Source organism: Numenius arquata, chromosome 19, assembly GCF_964106895.1.
Source record: "Numenius arquata chromosome 19, bNumArq3.hap1.1, whole genome shotgun sequence".
Lineage (NCBI taxonomy): Eukaryota > Metazoa > Chordata > Aves > Charadriiformes > Scolopacidae > Numenius > Numenius arquata.
This window is the reverse complement of record NC_133594.1, coordinates 306443-324770: the sequence shown is the minus strand read 5'-3', so window position 1 is coordinate 324770 and position 18328 is coordinate 306443. Positions and strand designations below refer to the sequence as shown.

At 46.2% G+C, this 18328-nt stretch overlaps 1 protein-coding gene across 1 annotated transcript in view; it reads left to right on the top strand.

Annotated features, from left to right (window-relative positions):
- The window catches only part of EXD3 (exonuclease 3'-5' domain containing 3), a 202236-nt gene that overhangs the window by 22639 nt on the left and 161269 nt on the right, over positions 1 to 18328 (top strand). Inside the window, exons 9-10 of the mRNA XM_074161367.1 lie at positions 3968 to 4041; positions 6794 to 6832. Of these exons, the coding sequence (XP_074017468.1) occupies positions 3968 to 4041; positions 6794 to 6832 (113 nt within the window). The remainder of the gene's footprint in view (positions 1 to 3967; positions 4042 to 6793; positions 6833 to 18328) is intronic.

Genomic DNA, 18328 nt, shown 5'->3' with positions numbered 1-18328 from the left:
GAAGGGATTTGTGAGCGACGCGTTGGCAGCCCGTCGGCGCTGGGGCAGCAGAGGGCGGGCGAGGGCTGCTCAGCGCTCCCTCCCGGCTCGGGGGGTCCCCGCTGTCCCCAAGCTTCAGCGGGACACGGCAGGGCAGTCACCAGGGAGATCGAGAGAGCCTGGACTTGACACTTCCCAAGGACGCTGTTAGAGAGACGGGAGTGACTGTTACACTCTACAGGAGTGCCTGTGGAAGGAGATTTCAAATGTTTTTACTTTTTCCTGACTAAAACAGAGCAGGTTATTCCTTTCCTTTACATTTGCTTTACATGAATTGTCTCCCCCTACTTCCATGGTGATTTTCCTTCAGAGGCGTTTCAGCTCTGGTGTTAATACCAGCACATCTCTGCATAGCGCTGTGAGTGAGGACCTGCGGGACATGGGAAGAGAGGAGCCATCCATGCCTGAGGCTGCAGTGGCCGCACTCAGGGTGCTGAAGGAGAAGGAGATGGAACACACCAGGGTCCTTTCAGGGGTTTCCTTCTCAGCTACATTTTACCTGCTGAAGGGCAGGCAGTAGCCTATGGTCTGCTCTGGACCGAGACAAGCTGGCCAGCAGCTCCAGGCTTTTCTTTGGAAAAGCTGACACCACCCTTGCAGTTCTGAGCATGGATTCATCGTATCCAGGCATGTGTCTAAAGACCACACCAGAGCATTTTTTCCTTTCAGCGTAGATGGAAACCCTTGTGCTGTGCTCTCTGCCCTTCCTCCGCTCGGCTGCTGCTCCGGGCAGCAGGGCTGGCGGGTAGCTCAGGATAGTCTTGGGGCTGGGGGAATAGTCTTGGGCTTCTGCTGTTTCACCTTCCTTTCTGAGGACCGCTGACCCTGATCTGTAGTGCACAGAGCATTTTAGGAGAGACACTGATGCATCTTTGAGGCTACAAGAAAAAGAGATTTGCACTTAGGGACTAATCTCATGATGCACTGGGAGACTAAAGCACAACCTGCCCCTCATCGGATTCCCGGGCAATCCTTAGCAACACCAGGGTAAAGGCCTCTAGTGTTTCAGGTACCCTGATTTTATTTTAAAAAGGCTCCTTTAATTTGTCCCCAAACAAAGTATGCTTTGTCTGGGACCTTCTGTTCTGCCAGGACAGGGTGAAGGAGGCTCATTGTGAATGGAAGTCAAGCTCTCAGGGCAGTGTAAAGAGAGGGTTGGGTCCTCATCCCAGCTCAGGAGGCATCGAGTATCACCTGGGAGTGGTAGCCACACACCACACCTAGAAATATATTGCACCATGTCCCCAGTAGACCCATCTTACCAACACGAGTGAAATTAGTGTGTATTGCGGGTTTCATACCCTGAGTGACAAACAGATTTTGTTTTTACTTCCTCTGTGTTGCTAATAGCCACTAACTCTCTGCTAACAGCTGACAGCAGACTGGATTTTTTGCTTCTGAGTCAGTCCCAGATGTGAAACGTAGTTCAGATGAAGCGCTGTTGTGGTGCCACTGCCGGATTAAGAGTTAACACATGCCCAAAGAGGTGCTTTCATAGTCTTATACCATTTATATTCCACTAGTGCTCTGCAACCCAGTCACGATCCCCAAAACCCTGAGCAGAAGGATGGTGCCTGTTCAGAAAAGCTTAGCGTGTTATCCTTTGCTCCGACCAACCAAGACATTGGTTTTGTCTCAGGAGACACTCAACTAGGTGTCTGACCTTGAGTAAGTTGCTCTGCCCTCAAGTGCTTTGATTTCTGCAAATACAAGGTGTAGCTGGTCGTGAAGCTGCAGGGGACAGGCCTGGCACAGACCCTGCAAAGACTGCCTTGTGTCACCCTCCTGCCCCGAAGCCAAAGGACCTCCTTTGGCTATTTCTGATGTACACGGAATGTGGAACCTATTCCTAGTTTCCTGTCTTCTGTACAACCTCTGCCCGTTCTTCTCTAGCCCTGCCATTAGATTTAGGGTTGGTTTTTCCCTCCGAGAGGCTCTATGGAATTTCTCCTGCCTTTATGGCTTTTGGTAGATATGTCTCATGTTTTACTTTGCACTTTCAGTTTTTATATGTTTGTGCTGTTCTCTTAACACATTTCCACATTCTTTTAACTTCATTTCTTGTGTTCAAGATCAATTAAAGCTTCTGATTAAGCAGTTAAGTCTCTTACTTCACTTCCAATTTTTCCATTGCCAGCTCTTCTTAACTCCTTTCCCCTTATAAATTATTTTCACACCAAAACTTACCTGCCAGTTCTCTGAGTTTATTGAAGTCTGTTTTGTTGGTTTTATTTTGCTGTTCTTCCTTTCCTTAGCGCTTTGAACCGTTCGGTTCGTTGTCTCTCTTACCAAGTTACTTTTCATCCTCATGGTTTTGCTTAGTCCTTCTCTTTTTTTTGTAGTAAAATATAGAAAACTAGACTCAAACTCAGTTCCTTTGCTCCATCGGAATTGAAAATGTCACTAGTGCCTTCAAAAATATTCCAATCCGTCTGTGTTCCTCTGTTCTGCTTTCCACACAGATCGCTGGGCTCTTAAAATCCCTCAGTTCTGCCAAGTCCTGGCCTTTGGTTATTTCCTCTCAAAGAAAAAAAACGTTCAATGGCTCTTTTTGGTGAGCTAGAGCAGTCATGCTGTGTCTCTTTCTAAAGTGATTTGAAATCTTTAAGTTAAAATCTTTATTAATTTTTATGTTGATCTTACCTTATTTAAAGAGCTTTCCATGGGCTGATGATCCTTTGTCCAGATATTGGGATAATATCCAGAGGAAAGATCACCATATTTATTGGGATAATATCCTGCGGGATGATTGCAATAATTTCCTCGCATCCTTTGAGGGCAAGGATATGTTGTCACACTGGGGAAGATTAGCTTAGAAATAACAGCTTTAAACATTTCTATTTGAGACAGAAATGTTCAAGTTATGAAGTAATGCTTCAGGAGACTCTGAGAAGCTGCAGTATCCCGTGGAACATCAATTCACATCCCTCCATCCCAGGGTCTGGTATTCCAAGATCTTTCTGCATTCCCTCAGTTTTTAGTGCCGTGTGCGGGGCACGGAGGGTGCCAGGCTCCGAGACCCCTTGAGTTGGGAACGCTGGTCTCTCCTGGTGTGTGCTGACTCAAGGGAGGCTGCAGAGAATTCTCACTTTATTATTTTGTGTTACTATTTCGGATTGTGGATCCTGCTCCTTCTGTCTCCCAGTGAGATGGTTTTAGCCACTGAAACCCCAGAGAAGGCTCTGGTTAAATCTCTCCCTGTACATACAGCATCCAGCAGGAACTGGCAGATACCTATGCTAATTCTTGTTAATGCATTTTATCTTCTGCCTTTATCTCTCTCTGCGCTGGGTTTCAAAACAAGGTGCTATGTGAAGATCTTGGTTTTTGCAGTTGTAATGAGGCATATCTAATGAAGATGACAGTAATAAAAATAATAACAACAGCTGTTGCTTGCTAGCTCAGCAAAACAATAGTCACCTCCCTCTTTGTGTGGATATGGAATCTCTTTCATGGATATATATTTTATCGGATAAACTTTAGCCGCAAGTTTACATCCTGAGTAACATGTTCAAAACTGCTTCAATGAATTAACCGCACAGGTTCCAATTAAATCAGAAAGAATGCAGCCTCTAGAGACTGGAGGTGGTGCCTGTATGAGGATGCTGCCTAATTAAAGGTGTGAAGTCATTGACTGTGGAGCGTATTGAACCAGCAAGTGGATCTTATCATTCAGGGGTGGTAGAACCAGAGCTATCAGAACCGAGGATTAGCATTGTTAATCATGGTTGAAAGTGTAAATAATAGTTTATAGTCTAGATAAGCTGACAATGCGTGTGTCTGTCCGTCATTGTTCCAAGTGTGATGGCATCCTGCCTTCCACATACCGAGTCTGAAATTGGGGAAGGAAAAATGAAATGTCTAGACAGTAGAACTTCGAGGAAGTTCAGCTGTGTTGTACACTTAAATGTCTTTTTCCTCCTTTTAGCTCTCTGCCCAAATGTCATAAATCAACGGCACTTGAGAACTCTGAATTACCTCTTTTACAAGAGATTTGTTGAGGTACGTTTCTGTATTGTGTGGCTTGGGTCTGAATGAGGCTTTTTGTGTATTTTTATTTTGAATAACGTAATTGATATGATTGAAATGAATTGATGGTGCATGAGCAAGTTTTCATTGTGATTGTTACTGTGTAGAAATGCATTGGATCTGCTATTGGATCTGTTTTTTCTGTGAGTGAATAGTTTGTGTGTCCATTCGTAGTCTAACGACTGGGTGTCGTGACTGCTCCGAGCCGGGTGCTCCCCCCCTCGGCACCCCCAGCAGTGTCCAGAGACAGCAGGGGTCAGGGTGTGCTCCCCACGCGCTCAGTTTCTCTCAGCCATCTCAGACAAGCAGGAGCATACTGGCTAAAGAGGTTTTTGGTATTTTTGTTATTTGGGGGGTATTGTGTGTTGTTTTGTTTAATACAACACCAGGTTTTAGGCATTCTGCATTGCTGGCTTCTTTGTAGGCACTTTGCTTTGGTGCCTGTGGCCTGGCTGTGATAGGTATGGCCCAAACCTGCCACAGAAGATTTTCTGTGCAAACAGCCTTGTTACGGCTGAGCAAAAGGGTCATACTTTCAGCTCCTGAACCACTCGTTGAATGAACGTTACTTTTGTCCAGCCTTTGGAATTCTCTTTCCAAATACACTGGTACTTGTGCTGGCACAGAGAGCTTGTCGAAATAAGAAGATGCCATTAATTCTTTCTAAGGAGCAGGTTTCTAGGAGGCAGCTTGGAGATTGCCTGTCTGCAGAATTACTTGACTGAGGTTTCTTCTCCCCCCTCATGAGTCTACTGAGCCAAGTCACTGCCCCGTGGATGCTCCTGAGCACACTGCGTTGGGGAGCATGTTTTTCTTCTTGTTAACAGGGCAGTTTTGGTGCTTCTCTTCATGGTCTGGCATTTATCGTTATCCTGTGCCTGGAGACAGGTTGTACCAGCTGAGAGTAAGTTTTTGTTCTCCCTCTTCTGGAAAAAACCAGCCTGCACTTGTATCCGGGTGTATCAGTTGGGCTGTGAAGGACAAGGACCACAAGAGACTGAATATCAAAGCAAAATGTTTCCATTTCTTGAACTTTGAATTATCAAGCTGTATTTGCCAAACATGGAGTGGTGTTTCATCTGCGGTTCATAGCAGTCTTTCTCCTTGTAGATACTAGAGGTGTTTTTAACAGAGTTTTAAGAGAGCCCAACAGGTTGTTCGGTTGTTCCTATGGTACTATTGATCCAGTCTTCAGAGAGCCAGGAAATGAGACACCTTTTTAGAAGGGCCTGTTCTGTTGTTCGAAGGAAGATTAGTTTAATATTCTGACAGAAGAAGGCAGATGCAAGCATTTTTTTTCTGACCCCCCACCCTCTAGCGCATTGAATGCAAAGATGGGGTTGGGTGGTGGTGATCTGCTGACACCGTTCTGGCAGAGCCAGTGCTGCTTCCAAGACCTCCGGACCCACAGAGAAGGCTGTGGTCTGTCTTTGCTGCCTTCCAGATCCACTGACAGAAGACCTAAAGAAGATTGAGCATTTCAGCATCCCGTGTCTCAAAGCTTTAATGTTGGATGACATCATTCTAGAGAGCTTGGTGATCCGCGGTGAGAGAGTAGAAAGCATTTATCCAGGTGTATTTGTTTTGCAGAATGGAATGGATCCTTGATCTGGTGTTCTGCTCTCTCCGGCCTTCTATTTCCTTTGTTTTGGAGTATTTGCTTGATTTAAAGTATACAAGCTGGCCAGTTACTTCCATTAAGGTACATTTGGCAGCTGCTTCTGGACATGATGCCTTCTTCCGAGAGCTCTTTGGTGTTCTCTGTTTACCATTCTCCACTGTGTATGAGGTCTGGTTAAATGGCTCCTTTATCTCACTAGTATTTAAATTACATGCTTGTATATCTCGAAGATGTTTTCTTTGAGGCTCTTACTCCCTGTTTGCTCTTATACCTTTCCATAAAAGTGGCACTAGTAACTGCTGTTTCCTCCGCCAGAAGTGGGGTGAGGCTCAGGCCTCGGTGGCTGATGGGTCTCGTGCAGGCGAGTGGAGAGTAGGTCCCATCCCAAGTTTCTCCCTTCGGTTGGCTCTGAACTCCATTGGAGTAGGGGTATTCACTTATCAGTTTCCCACAACTCATGATTCCAGAGGATTTTTCATGGCTTGGCTCTTGAGAAAAGTTTGTATTTTTATATTCTGGAGGCTCAGCCTTGCAGATGACCCCTGAGATCACTTCCGTTGCTGGAGCCTGTGGGGTGGCTCTCCATGGGGCTGCTGTTGAGGTGAACGGTCTATGGACACGTTGCAAGTCTGAGGTGAAGGCAACAGCAATGACCCATGTGTTCCACCAGGTCATGGCCCGTGTCAGCTTTGCTCAGTGATGTCTCTGGCATTGTAAGAGCACCATATGAGCTTTGAGATGTTCAGAAACACACTTTGCAGAGTGTTGTTAAGGTGACTAGTTTTCTGCAAATGAGCCTAGGACCCAGCTCTGGACAATAAGCAGAGTTGGGGCTGCTGCTGGCCTGCCATCGCCTGTGCACTTTGATTGCATATGAATTTTTTTGCTGTAGTGTAACAGTTGTGTGAATTACTTCATCTAGGCTGTGTTTCTGCCGTGCTCCAGCTGGTGACACGGGAGCAGCAGAGGGTTCCCATGTGCTCCAGATGCGTTCCTCAGGCACAGTTGATGCCAGTGTGTAAGACGGTGTGTTAAATTTCAGCGTGCTGTGTGTCGCATTCTCCCTTTTCTAAGACGGCTCAGAAGTAATTTTGTCTTTTTCAGAAAACCATGACTCAGGAGAATTGGGCAGATCACGTTCAGGTGAGTGTGGATTTCCCTCTCCCATTTTCTCAGGGTTATTTGCTTGGAAATTATTTTAAGATGTTCAGAATGTCCAGCTCCTGTTACTGTAATCCCACTATTACAATTTCACACTTTCTTATATCTTTGTAAGCATATAGCAAAATTGTACATACAGGAAAGAGCAAGGAAGAAAATTTATATTTTAATTACTTTTATGTCTTTAAAAATGCTCTCGTTTGGCTGGAGCATTTAGATAAGACTATCGAGTACATTCTTCATGCACTTATTTGTAAGTGAACATTACAAATATTTATGTTGATTAATTACAAGGCAGGGGGGAAAGAGAGTTCTCTTCAGGCAGCTACAGGGTGTGTGAGTAAATCGGGACAAACATTTGATTCCCTCTGCATGCTCCGCTCTCAGCATTTTCAACAGGCTTATGAGGCGACTGTTGGATATTGTGACTTCTACGTCTTGTGCTGTAGGACACAAGTATTCTTAATAACACAGGAAGAAGGGTATCAGTATTTTTTTTTTTGGTGTATCAACAGGACAGTTCAGGCAAGCATGTTTTGGCCTGATACTACGATAAATACATACGTGACAATGAAATATCAAGAAATTCCACGGTGACAAACCATTAGTGATTATTTGTGAGTCCATATCCCATTCCATATCCCTATGGAATTGCAACCTCATGGGGAGTGTTTGCTTCTTTTCTCTAACTCCTCTCAGTTTGAATTCTGCAGCCGTTCAGGATTTCTGGCCATCGGCTGGAGTCTGCCTTCGGGAATCCATGGGAATGGTCAGTGAGGGCCTCTCAGGGGCAAGGGGCCGGTCTGATGGCCAACGAGCTCGTGCATGTGAGATGGCAGGCGCTGGCTGCACACACCAGCAAAATGACTGAATTTTAAACATGAGATGTTTCTTCTCTCTTTCATGGGTCAGCAGGAAAAAGAACAATTCAAAAGGCAGAAGGACGTGTTTTTAAGACAGAGATCATTGATAAAATGCCCAGCAGCACTTCATGGCAACTGTTAAACCTCCTGAGTGTTTGCAGTGGTGACTCTGCAGCTTCTGCGTGTAGTTTATCGTACCCGTGCAAGAGGCCAGACTCTGTGAGGAGAGGAAGGGGTCTTGCTTCCTGATCTCAATGATCTTATCCGGGGAAAGAACTTTTCAGGGTTCCCTGTGATTCTCACAAGCCTAAAGGCCAGCACAAGTGCTGATGCCTTGCTGGATCCTGAGGTGGGATTAGCCATGAAACTCTGGCAGATGTCTTCATCCCAGTTCCTGGGTGTACTTTGGTGTGTGCAGTGAAGGGGTTCTGTGATGCTATGGTAGGCAGTGGGAAAAACCTCCCAGTTAACATCCACCATTGCAGATCGTGCCAATCACATGTGGAGACGGGAGGCTTGGGAATGGGTGCTCTCTGAAAAGTGCTTGTTTGGTAGCTCCCTAGAGAGGTACAAAGCTCAGCTGCATGATGGTCGTCTTTGCTTTCCCAAAGTATTCTGCACTTTGTGTTTTCTGCGTGCTGCCAACTTATGTATTTTTGACAACCATGTAATTATCACACGAGTAGTGCTTAAACTTGCCTGTTATCAGTCCTGACTCTCGGCACTATCGGAGATCACTGTCTTTGGCAGCACTTTAAAGCGATCAGAATCTGTACCTGTGCATCTGGAGGAAAGGGAAATACTGGCATGTGCAGGTTGGCGTCTGCTCCTCGCTGCTGGCAGCCCGGCGGCACCGGGCAAAAGAGAAGGGACAAAGGAGGAATCTCTGAGCAAGTTTTGGTTTTCAGTGCAAAAACTAAGGTTGTTTGGGACTTTATTGTTTTGGAAAGATCGGGCTTTACATGAGGGGAAGGTTCAACTTTCCACTCAGAGCTTCACCTGTGACCTGACGTATTTTGACCCAAAAAAAAATCCATTGAGCTCCACTGGAGAGAGTTGTGGTTTGTGTTGTACATCCCCTTCCTATGTTCAGTTCAGGCTCACAGACAATTTGTGTCTCCCAAGCTCTGCCTGGCGATATGCATTGTTAAAGACATGTTGGGCTGGGTGGGAAGCAGAGGATGGGATGGAGCCTGACCTCGGGTTCACCTGGGAAATGGGAACCAAAACTCCCAAAAGACTCCACAGCGGCAAACTCTCAGTCAGAATTTTTGAATTTTTTTTTCAAGTCCAAAGAGGTTGGAAGTCTTCATGGGTGTTTTTGTTTGATTTGGTGCTGCAGCTGTAACAAAAGACTTAAATTATATATAGCTATTGAGAGCCCTGGAGAAGGTGGTGTCTCTCCTCGTGCAGTGGCCACGTCACCTTCCGTATGGCAGGCGCTAGACATTTCTGGGCCGGTATTTCTTTTTGTTCGCCCTGAGCAGTACAAGTACAGAATTTTCCTGTTCCTGTCCTGTGGGATGAATTGGAGGTGTGATCCTGACTGCTCCTACAAAAGGCAGAAACTCGTGAGTTAATTGTGGGGCCAACAGAACCTGTTCCCAGCCCTGTAGCAAACTGGTTTTGCCCCCTCTGCCCGCCGGCGCTGCCGCTCTGCTGTCCGGGCTGCGGGTGCAGGCAGGGAGGGCAGGAGGGAAAGCACAGGGATCCAAACCTCTTCATACCCTGGGGAAACTGCCCGCGTCACCGCTGCCTGCTGGCGAGCTGGGTTAGCCCAGGAGGGCTACCTGAGATGATACCCTTTGTATCATCTTCTCCGAGCAGGGATACCCGGAGGGCAGAGGGAGAGGAAGAGCTCTCTCCGTGCCCGGTGCCAGCCACGTTGCTATTCATCAGCTCGCCTGACTGATCCTGAGCTGCAGGGAACACACCGAGGGTGCGTGTCTTCACAAGCCAAGGGGAAGGTGTGTAGGATATTCACGGGAGATAGGCAGGGGGAAAAAAAAAAAGGCAGGGCATAAGACAATTGTCTGCTTTGCTGTGTGCCCTTCTGCTTCCATTTTTGCATGCTTCATATTTTTCGTAGCTTTAATCAGCTGCATAAAGATGGTGGAACCAGGTAGAGCAACCACAGAACAGCTGAGATGTGGCACTGGTCAGATGTATTCGGGAAGGGTCATCCTGCCAGTGGCTGCAGAGAGTACTTGGCCACCAGCAAGAAATTCTGCAAGACTTGGAGACTAAAAAGCATGGAAGGCATTTTTCAATCATCTACCAAACCTTCAAAAAGTGAACGCACATAGAACAAAAATATCTGTGAGGAGCATAGTAGGATTCTGCTAATGTCACCTCCACCAGTGCTTTAGATGTCAGATAGTATCTGAGATACTTGCACGAGGGTGGCAGGATTACATGGGACCTACTGGGGAGCGCTCCCTGCTTGGGTGGCAGCTGGAGCCTGAGGACATCTCAAATAGCACCAGGCACCTGTGTTTTGGCAGCCAGAAATTCTCCTGGTTTAACAAAGGGCTTGTCAATAGGAGGGTCTGGTATTTTGCTGCGCTGCTTTTAGCGTGCAGTGTTCTCGCTGGTGCTTTGGGGGTGATCTTGGAATTGTGCCCTTCTAGACTTGGTTGATTAGTGCCAAAGCATCCGTTTTGTGTGGAGTCACCCACAGCCCCTCAGGTCTCGTCCGTTCCACGTGGGAGCTGTGCCCGTCTCTGCGAGGAGAGAGCTGCCCGGGAAGCGCTGGGGCCGTGATGCCACCCACAGGAGACACTCAGCTGGATGAGGAAAGGCCGGGGTGGTTGTGCAGGGGGAATGACAGAATATTATGGGTATTTCTGAACGATCAGAGCCCAGTAGGCACACACTTGCTCAATGAGTCTAATGTCCAGAGTATTTTTGCAGGGAATAGTTTGACTGCAGCAGAGCCAACCAGTTGAAATGTTATCTCGGGGTATACTTTGGCCAAGAAGTGTACCTGTGTTGATTTGGACGTCCTGCTATGAAATTCCTTCTCCCATGGAGCAGAACGGGGTGATGGTGCACAGCAGCATAGCTCTTGGTTTGGGGCAAAAACTAGAATCAGTGTCGGGCAGGGTTAAAACCAATTAGTTGATTGAGGACTGTCGGTGTTACAATCACCTGTTTTGCAAGGTGTCTGTGAAGTGGTAGAAATGGACCTTCCACTTTTACTGACCTTGAGCCAAAGGGCCTTTTTTTGCTAAATTAAAACACTTCTTGTGCTAGTGTTTGCACGGGGGAGACTGTCCCTTAGTTTCCTAAATGTGAAAATCTTAACCTCTGCCAAAACTAATACTCAGGAAAAGCGCTGGTGTTTGAGAAGATGTCACTTCTCCCTTGGGCACTCTCCGTGAGCTGCGGCTCCTCAGCCAGCCCGTTTGCCAGCGGGTGGTTGGAATCAACGCTGTCCTTCGGTTTGGTGGGTGTGACTTGAGAGAAGGGGATAGGGACATGGACTCTAGCGTAGTCGCCCTTGCTTTTTTCAGGCCCCCGTTTCACATCTATTCTGACTGCTCCGGTCTTGCATGAGAACGAAACCGATGAGCCCTGGAGCCAGCTGTTCTCTGCAGCCAGCGCTGGAGAGGCTGCAGCTAATCTCCTCTGCTCCTCCAGCTGTGGCAGTGAGATAACTTAGTTATTTTAAAATTTCTGACCATGAAAGTCAGACCCTGTGCCAGCTCGTTCTCTGGGTGACCAGGGCTGAGATGCTAGTGATTTGTAGCAAATGTGTAACTCTAGTTCCACTAAAATGCTAAGGTTGTTACGCTGCTTTGCAGATAGCATTCAGATAATATTCAGAAATCTGCCCAAACAGAAGCCATAAAAATAAAGTGCCCTCCTTTATGTGTAAGACATTTGGAAAACTTCAACAATTCCTGGTCCTTAATAGGTGTAAATTACCTTACACTACAGCAAGGAGTTGATGTAATATTATTTCTTAAACCAATTAATTTCTAAATGGCAAATGTCCTCAATGACTGATGCCAAGATCCTAATTCACTCTTTCTGTACAGGACCATTTTGACCTTAATTAAAATGTAACTACCCCTGGAATAAAATGTAATAGCTGCTATGCTCAAGGAGGTAATTTTTAAGGGGAATTTAAAGGGCAGAATGCAATTATTTTTTTAAAGTTTTTGTGGCCTGAACACCTGGCCAGTAATCCTGCTCTGGGGAACCTTTAATAAGGACGAGAGGTCAAAAAGGTCACTTTGCAAATATCCACAGCTAGTGTCCTTCCCCGGGACTCCTGAGTTTAGGCAAACTTTTAAATTGACTCAAGATTGTTTTGAGTACAGCAACATCCCTACAGTGTAAGGAATTTAATATCTGTAGGGAATTAAGCAGTCTGTGCAGTGCAAATGGGAATGATATTCAGGAGGTGATTAATAAATGACATGTCTTTCGGAATAAGTCTGCACATCAAATTATCTTTCTCTCTGTGTTTGAGTGAACTGTTTATTCAGGGATATAATGGATTTCATCACTCAGATGTCAAATCTAGACTGGCTGTTTTCCTGGAAGGTAGAAACCAAAACTAGTTTAACCAGCCGTTGTGCGGAGTCCCTTGCTAGTATTTATGGCCTCTTTTTTAGCAGGAAATTAGAGCCAGTGGGTGATTGGTTTTGTTCCTTCTGGCCTTAAAAGTCTCAGGGAGGAATCATCAGCTGAAATAAATTTTCATCGTTTTACTTGTGTTGCTGCAACAGGGCGCTCGAGCTGAGGAGCCGTCCCCCTTGAGCCCGGTGGCTCCCAGTGTGGGTGTGAATATGTGTTGCCTGCAGTTTGCCTGTTGAGCTGCCTGCAAAAGAATTGCATTTATCTTTCCACAACTTTAAGCAGCTTCCTAACAGCTGCCATTTAAAAAAAGTGAAGATTGTTTTGTTTGTTTTCCATTTCCCTTCTGCAAAATAGATGGTATTTAGAGCTGGAGCAGTGACAGGTTGAAGATCTGGTCTCTGTCTTGGGAAGCCGGGACTGAGGGAATTGCTTTCTATTGGCTGAGAACTGGCAGATTTTCTTCTTTCTTCCCCAAGTTGTTGCTCCCGTTGCTCCTTTCATTCCTCTTCCAGCGTTTTGTCCCCGTTCAGGGACTGCCCAGGAGCTCTGTGGTGCTGGGAGTGTTCTGGCAATCCCTCTGCTTTTGCCCTGTGCCTTTTTCTTTAGATTTACTATTCTTGGTAGAAGTCTCTGGGGAGAACATAAAGCCACAATGTGATGTAAAAGTATATTGTACCTAAGGGAATATTAAACCTTGGAAAAACTGAACAGTAAAAGTAGCAGGCAAAGTACAGATTTCCTTCTATTTTTCAGTTTGGTTTGTAAATGGTGTTACATATTTATTGATAGTTGAAATAACATCAGAGTTACAAAGCAAAAGGACAGAGTGATAGGGCTGGTGCAGAAAACAGGCACATCTGTGGCTGTCTCAGGAAAAGCATAATGTAATTCTTCAGTTACGTTCTGCTTTCTGGAGAGAGAGCAGTAAAATATGCATCTGTACTAATGAAGTTAGCACTGTTGGTCTAAAAGAAAGGGGAACTTCTCATTTAACAAACCCACAGCTGTTGTGGGAGAAATACATGGGAAAAGCCAAACATGCGATGTGTTCCATGCCTTGCTTTCTAAAGAAAGGTCTATCAAAGGATGATGGATACAGTTAAATGTAAATACCTCCCTGCACCTCCTGCACGGCTTAGAGAGGATTATTTTCTGTGAGACCTGGAGGGCTGGTGTGCCTAATGATAATTATGGTAGTTTTATTTATACTGAATCCAGCCATTTCTAGATAAAGAAATTGTGGTTAAGCAGAAACATACTAATGAATGCTGATGGAATTTTACAGTAGGTACAAAGAAGCTAAGAAAAGCTGCCACTGTCTTCTGTACCTATCTGCCAAATTGTCAAAAATATTTTTAAAAATTACCCCAGAATTTCTCTGGAGTGATGGAAGATGTGTTTGCTCAATAACTTTGGAAAATCAGCTCACATTTACTTAAGTGTGGATCTACAGGGCCAGGCTCTGGGGATGCAGCAGAAGCTTGTGGGAGCCAGATGTCTGTCTTTACTTCACTGAGGTGTTGGCAAGTAATTCCTTTGAAAGCTCAGGACCTCAGTTTTAAAAGTTGTGGCCAAATAGCCTTTATGTGCGGACATATTCAGTACTGGAGAGCAAAGAAAGGAAACTGGAGAGACTGCACTGGGAAAAAGAATCTCCTTTAAATTGTGTTGGTATGTTAGAGATGCTTTCTGACCTTACGCCCCTTCCAGCAGGCAGGGCTAGCTCACCGCGAAGCAGCGTAATTACATTTTCTGTCACTAGCATGCATTCATTCGAAAACACAACTTCATCAGAAAGAGATTTGGTATGGTATAAAGGAGAGGCTAATTGGCTTATGGCTGTGGGTTGAGAGGTCAGTATTAGATTAAAGAGTTAAGAGCATCAACAAGTGGTTGGACTGAACCGTCGTGCCCTGGTGGTGCGTTGAATTCAGCCAAACGGGAGGAGAGTCTTAGGAATAGGAAACAATATAGGAAGGACCATCGTCCAAAAGTTTATAGGAACATGTGGAGCATACAAGGTTCTTAAAAGCTACATCAGGAGTCTAATACGGTCGTTTCCAGGATATCTGTTCCTGACTCCAAACTGCAGCAGCTGCAGGACTGTATACCTCAAAGGAAAACGGGGACAGCCTCACTCCAAACAATCACGTCCTCGTGTTTCTTTTGCTCTAAGCCAAAGGGAGCCCTGTCCAGAGCACTGCCGTTGGCCTCTCCGGCACAAACAGGGAGAGGCAAATAGGGCTGGGACGTGGAGCTTGCCTGCTAGCGGAGGAGAGGGTCTGGGATGTGCTCACTGCGTTTTTAAAGTGGGAAGCAAATAGATCGTCAGCAGGGCTCTGTGCGTGTTCCCTTTGCAAGTGGGAGACAGCTCTTACTTGCCGCCCCGTGGCGTGAGAAACGCAATACTCTCGCCCTGCAGTAGTTTGTGCTCGGGGACCTGCAGATGTAGGGGCTACGTTTGCCCGGTTTTACTGAACTCTTAAGCCTCACACGTCCTCACACACAGGCACAGATCCACTCTGCTGTTCTTATCCAGTCAGCAGTAAAACTATCCAGTCAGTCAATAACCATCCCAGATTATTTAAAAACCCTGAGTGCTTCCACGGACAGGTACTGGGTTCTAAAGGCCTGTGCAAATCGGCTGCCTTGCACAAAGATGCTCGGGCTATTTGCAACTGATAGTTTGGCTGTATTATACTTCTAGGCGAGATTAGTTCACCAGTTCCCTGCCAAGAAGAGAACCACATAAACAGAGGATTGTTTAGAAACAAAAAAAAGTTCCTCTTGACAGAGAAGTCATGTAAATGGGAAGAAACAGGAAACTAATCTTCCCTTGTTCACTCTGAAAGAATGCATATCTCTGAGGAATGTTGTAATTATGGATTTAGGAAATCAGTCCAATTTGCCGGGGTGTGAATTTCAGAGTTCATTCAGTCAACCCTCTCAAGCATTCCTCCTTCAGAACAAAAAACACCAGGAGTTTAAAGGTACCAAAAGAGATTAAAGGAGAGAAAAATCTACTGCCAAGTTTTGCTTTTGGTAAAGATCCTGCAAAGATACTTCTTATTGCTTTGGCTACGAGCCAGGCGAGGTTTGTGCGTGGTAAAAGAGAAATAAGTGGTAACCCATTTTTTTTGGTTTTTCCTGTGGGCATCTATTTTTCATGGACTAATGATGGGAAGAGTTAGTGCTCCTGAGCAAGTCAAGATTCTTGCTTATTCACGTTGAAGACTTTAGTAAGTGGAAAAATGTCCCCTGCTGGGAATGCCACATTCTTAGAGAAAAAAGAACTTAAACTCAAGTTTCTAATTATTCCAAAGCAAGCCTGGGCTGGGGCAGACCCATAAGCAGAGCCGAGAGCACGAGGTGAGAACACAAGGCACAGCGAGGCTCGGGAAGACGGATGAGGAAGCCCCCAGTGAGCATTGCTGAGGAGGTCCAGCGTGGCCTGGAGAAGGCAGGTCAGGAGCTCTCACAAACCTGCTTTGAAGTGAAGCAGCAGCAGTGAAGAGACCTAAGAAGTCTGGTGCCAGGGAAGCTCAGGGCTGTGTTAAAAAGGAAGCAAAGAAATTAGCTTGCTGCTTCTGTTCTTTTGCAATGAACACAGGAGGTGTTAAGTTAATTCTGCTTCACAGGTTATAGGCCTTTTAATTAAGGTAGTGTTACGGGTGGGAACCTGGAGGTCTTTGATGGCCAATCTTTCATGCAGCGATTTCCACAGGAGAAGTGCAGATCTGAGGGGAGCTGCCGTACATCAGGAATGAGAGCGGGCAGAGTCACCGTGCATCCTGGTGTAGGAGGAGCCTTACGGAAAGCTGTTACAATAATCCAGAGCCAGGACCGAGTAAGAGGAGGTTCCTGCTTTGTTGCTTGGCGCCTCATAACTTGGAATTTAACCTGAGCAGGGAGAACGGAGTAGGTAGAGAATAAGAAAGAGGTTTCTGAGGCTCTTTCCCCGTCTGCAGATCCTTCCTCCTGAACAGTCTATGTCGGCCGTGGGGAGCTGGACCCGAGCAGTACATCCTCCCACCCCACTGGGGAGTAAATGTGCTGGAATTCCATTACTTTTTGGGAAAGGAAGATGGACCTTGTGAATTCTCATTATGTATGTGCCTGGGTATGGGAACACGGGCAGAGGGACGGTGCATCCTGGTGTAGGAGTGATTGGTTGGGTTAATTGGTATACCGGTTTGGCTCGTTAGAGTTAATATTAGGGCTGCCCAAAAGAAATGGGAAGGCGTCATGGTCGCTTCAGCTCACCTACATCCTGACAAACTGCTGAAATGGAATCCTGCAGCAGCAGAAACACGGCAACAGCGGTTTCATTCCTGCGGGCTCTTCCTCTCTCCCCACACCGGCAGCTCTGGCAGCCCATGGTGCCGCAGTGCTCTCCTCCTCTGCCCCTGTCCCCCAAACGCTGTCGCTCTCTGGCAGCGTGTGCCTGTCCCTGCGGTCCCTTGCTGTGCTTTTGTAGCTGGAGTGGAGTTCCTGCAGACAGATCTTGGAGTACGAGTGGACGTCGGACATTTCTCCTAAGTTGCATTTTGGAATAATCACGTTAGATAGTGATCCTTCAGGCAGCCTCATAGCTTAACAGAAGATGCCATGTTTCCCTTGTGCAGGGCTCCCCGATCCCAGACAGAACCCGAAATAGAGTTATGGTGACTTTTGTAAAAAGTTTATGAAAGCGCTTGACAACTGTATAAACTTATAATCTTAGGCTGGAGAGACCAGAGAAATGTTGCTGGGTCACTCGAGGACCAGGCTCCGTGAGCCTCAGCAGCAGCGCAGGTCACCTCGTGAGCAGTATGTGATGGGAGCCCGCAGTGTCTTCAACCAGAGGGTACAATTTGCCATTTGCCACAGTGGCACTTTGTTCGTGTGTGTATGTGTGTGACATAATGACAAAAGGCGAGTAGATAAATGCTACTTCAGAATACACTGGGAAGATAAGGGTTGCCAGTTTGTCTTCAATGCACTGTGTTATTAGACAAAGCTTCTACTGTGATAAGTAACATATTACTTTGTGCTCTGAAAGAGTTTGGCCAATTTCCCCATCCTCATTCATCTTCTGTCTTGCCAAGTGCTGGAATGCTCCCAGAAAATATCTCCAGCCTGCCATCGTGGGACCAAGAGGTGTGAGAAATCTGGAAGCATATCAAAACTGCGTGGCTTATGTATTCAGAACCAGTCCCTGGTCCTTTGCTGATCCCTGGGATGAATAATATTCAGCAATTCTGGGGCCAGGGTTAGGTTAGAGTTCAGAAGCCCCCTCTGGAGTGATAGTGAGAAAGGGATTTCAGGGCGAAGCAGAGACCCTCAGGACAGACTTCACGCCAAACTGAAGGAAAAAGAAATTATATCTTAAAAAAGCAAGTAGGGTAAAGTTACCTTAATCTATTTGTTAAAGAATTGTATTTGGGGGGTTTTTTTATGGATACCATGCAATTATTTCTCTCTCTAAACAAAGGTTATTTTAATAGGGTTAGCCTGGCTCTATAGCTCATTAAAGACACACACCTATGACATTCCCTGAACAATTAGTGGATGGAAGAACAAGTATTGCAGGTGAATGCACCTTGATTTTGTGTATCAGCACACCAGGAGCTGTTGTGGGATATAGTTGAGGAAAATGAGTTCATTGTGGGTTAAAATAAAAATAAAAGTTCCGATCTTCCCACTGGGAAAGTCCCCACAGAAACAGTCTGCAACCACACAGCTAAATGAGAGCGGGAACTGGTCGGTGGCCCGGAGGACCCGTGACACAGGGTGACTGGTGGCACAGGGTGACTGGCTCGTACCACCACGGCCTCAGGCAGCCCCTGGGAGCATCAGGCTGCTGCCCCCCGGGGAGCTGTGTCTGAAAGGCAGTGAGAGGAGCAGGGGGATGGGGTCCCTGGGCTAATGCCGTTTGGCCAGCACAGCAGTGGTGGCTGCTCAGAAGGTAAAAGCCAGTTTTTCAGGACAGTGTTCGTGTGGCTGCCTCCGTGTGTGGTGGGTAGTGTGGCAGTGTCAGCGCTGA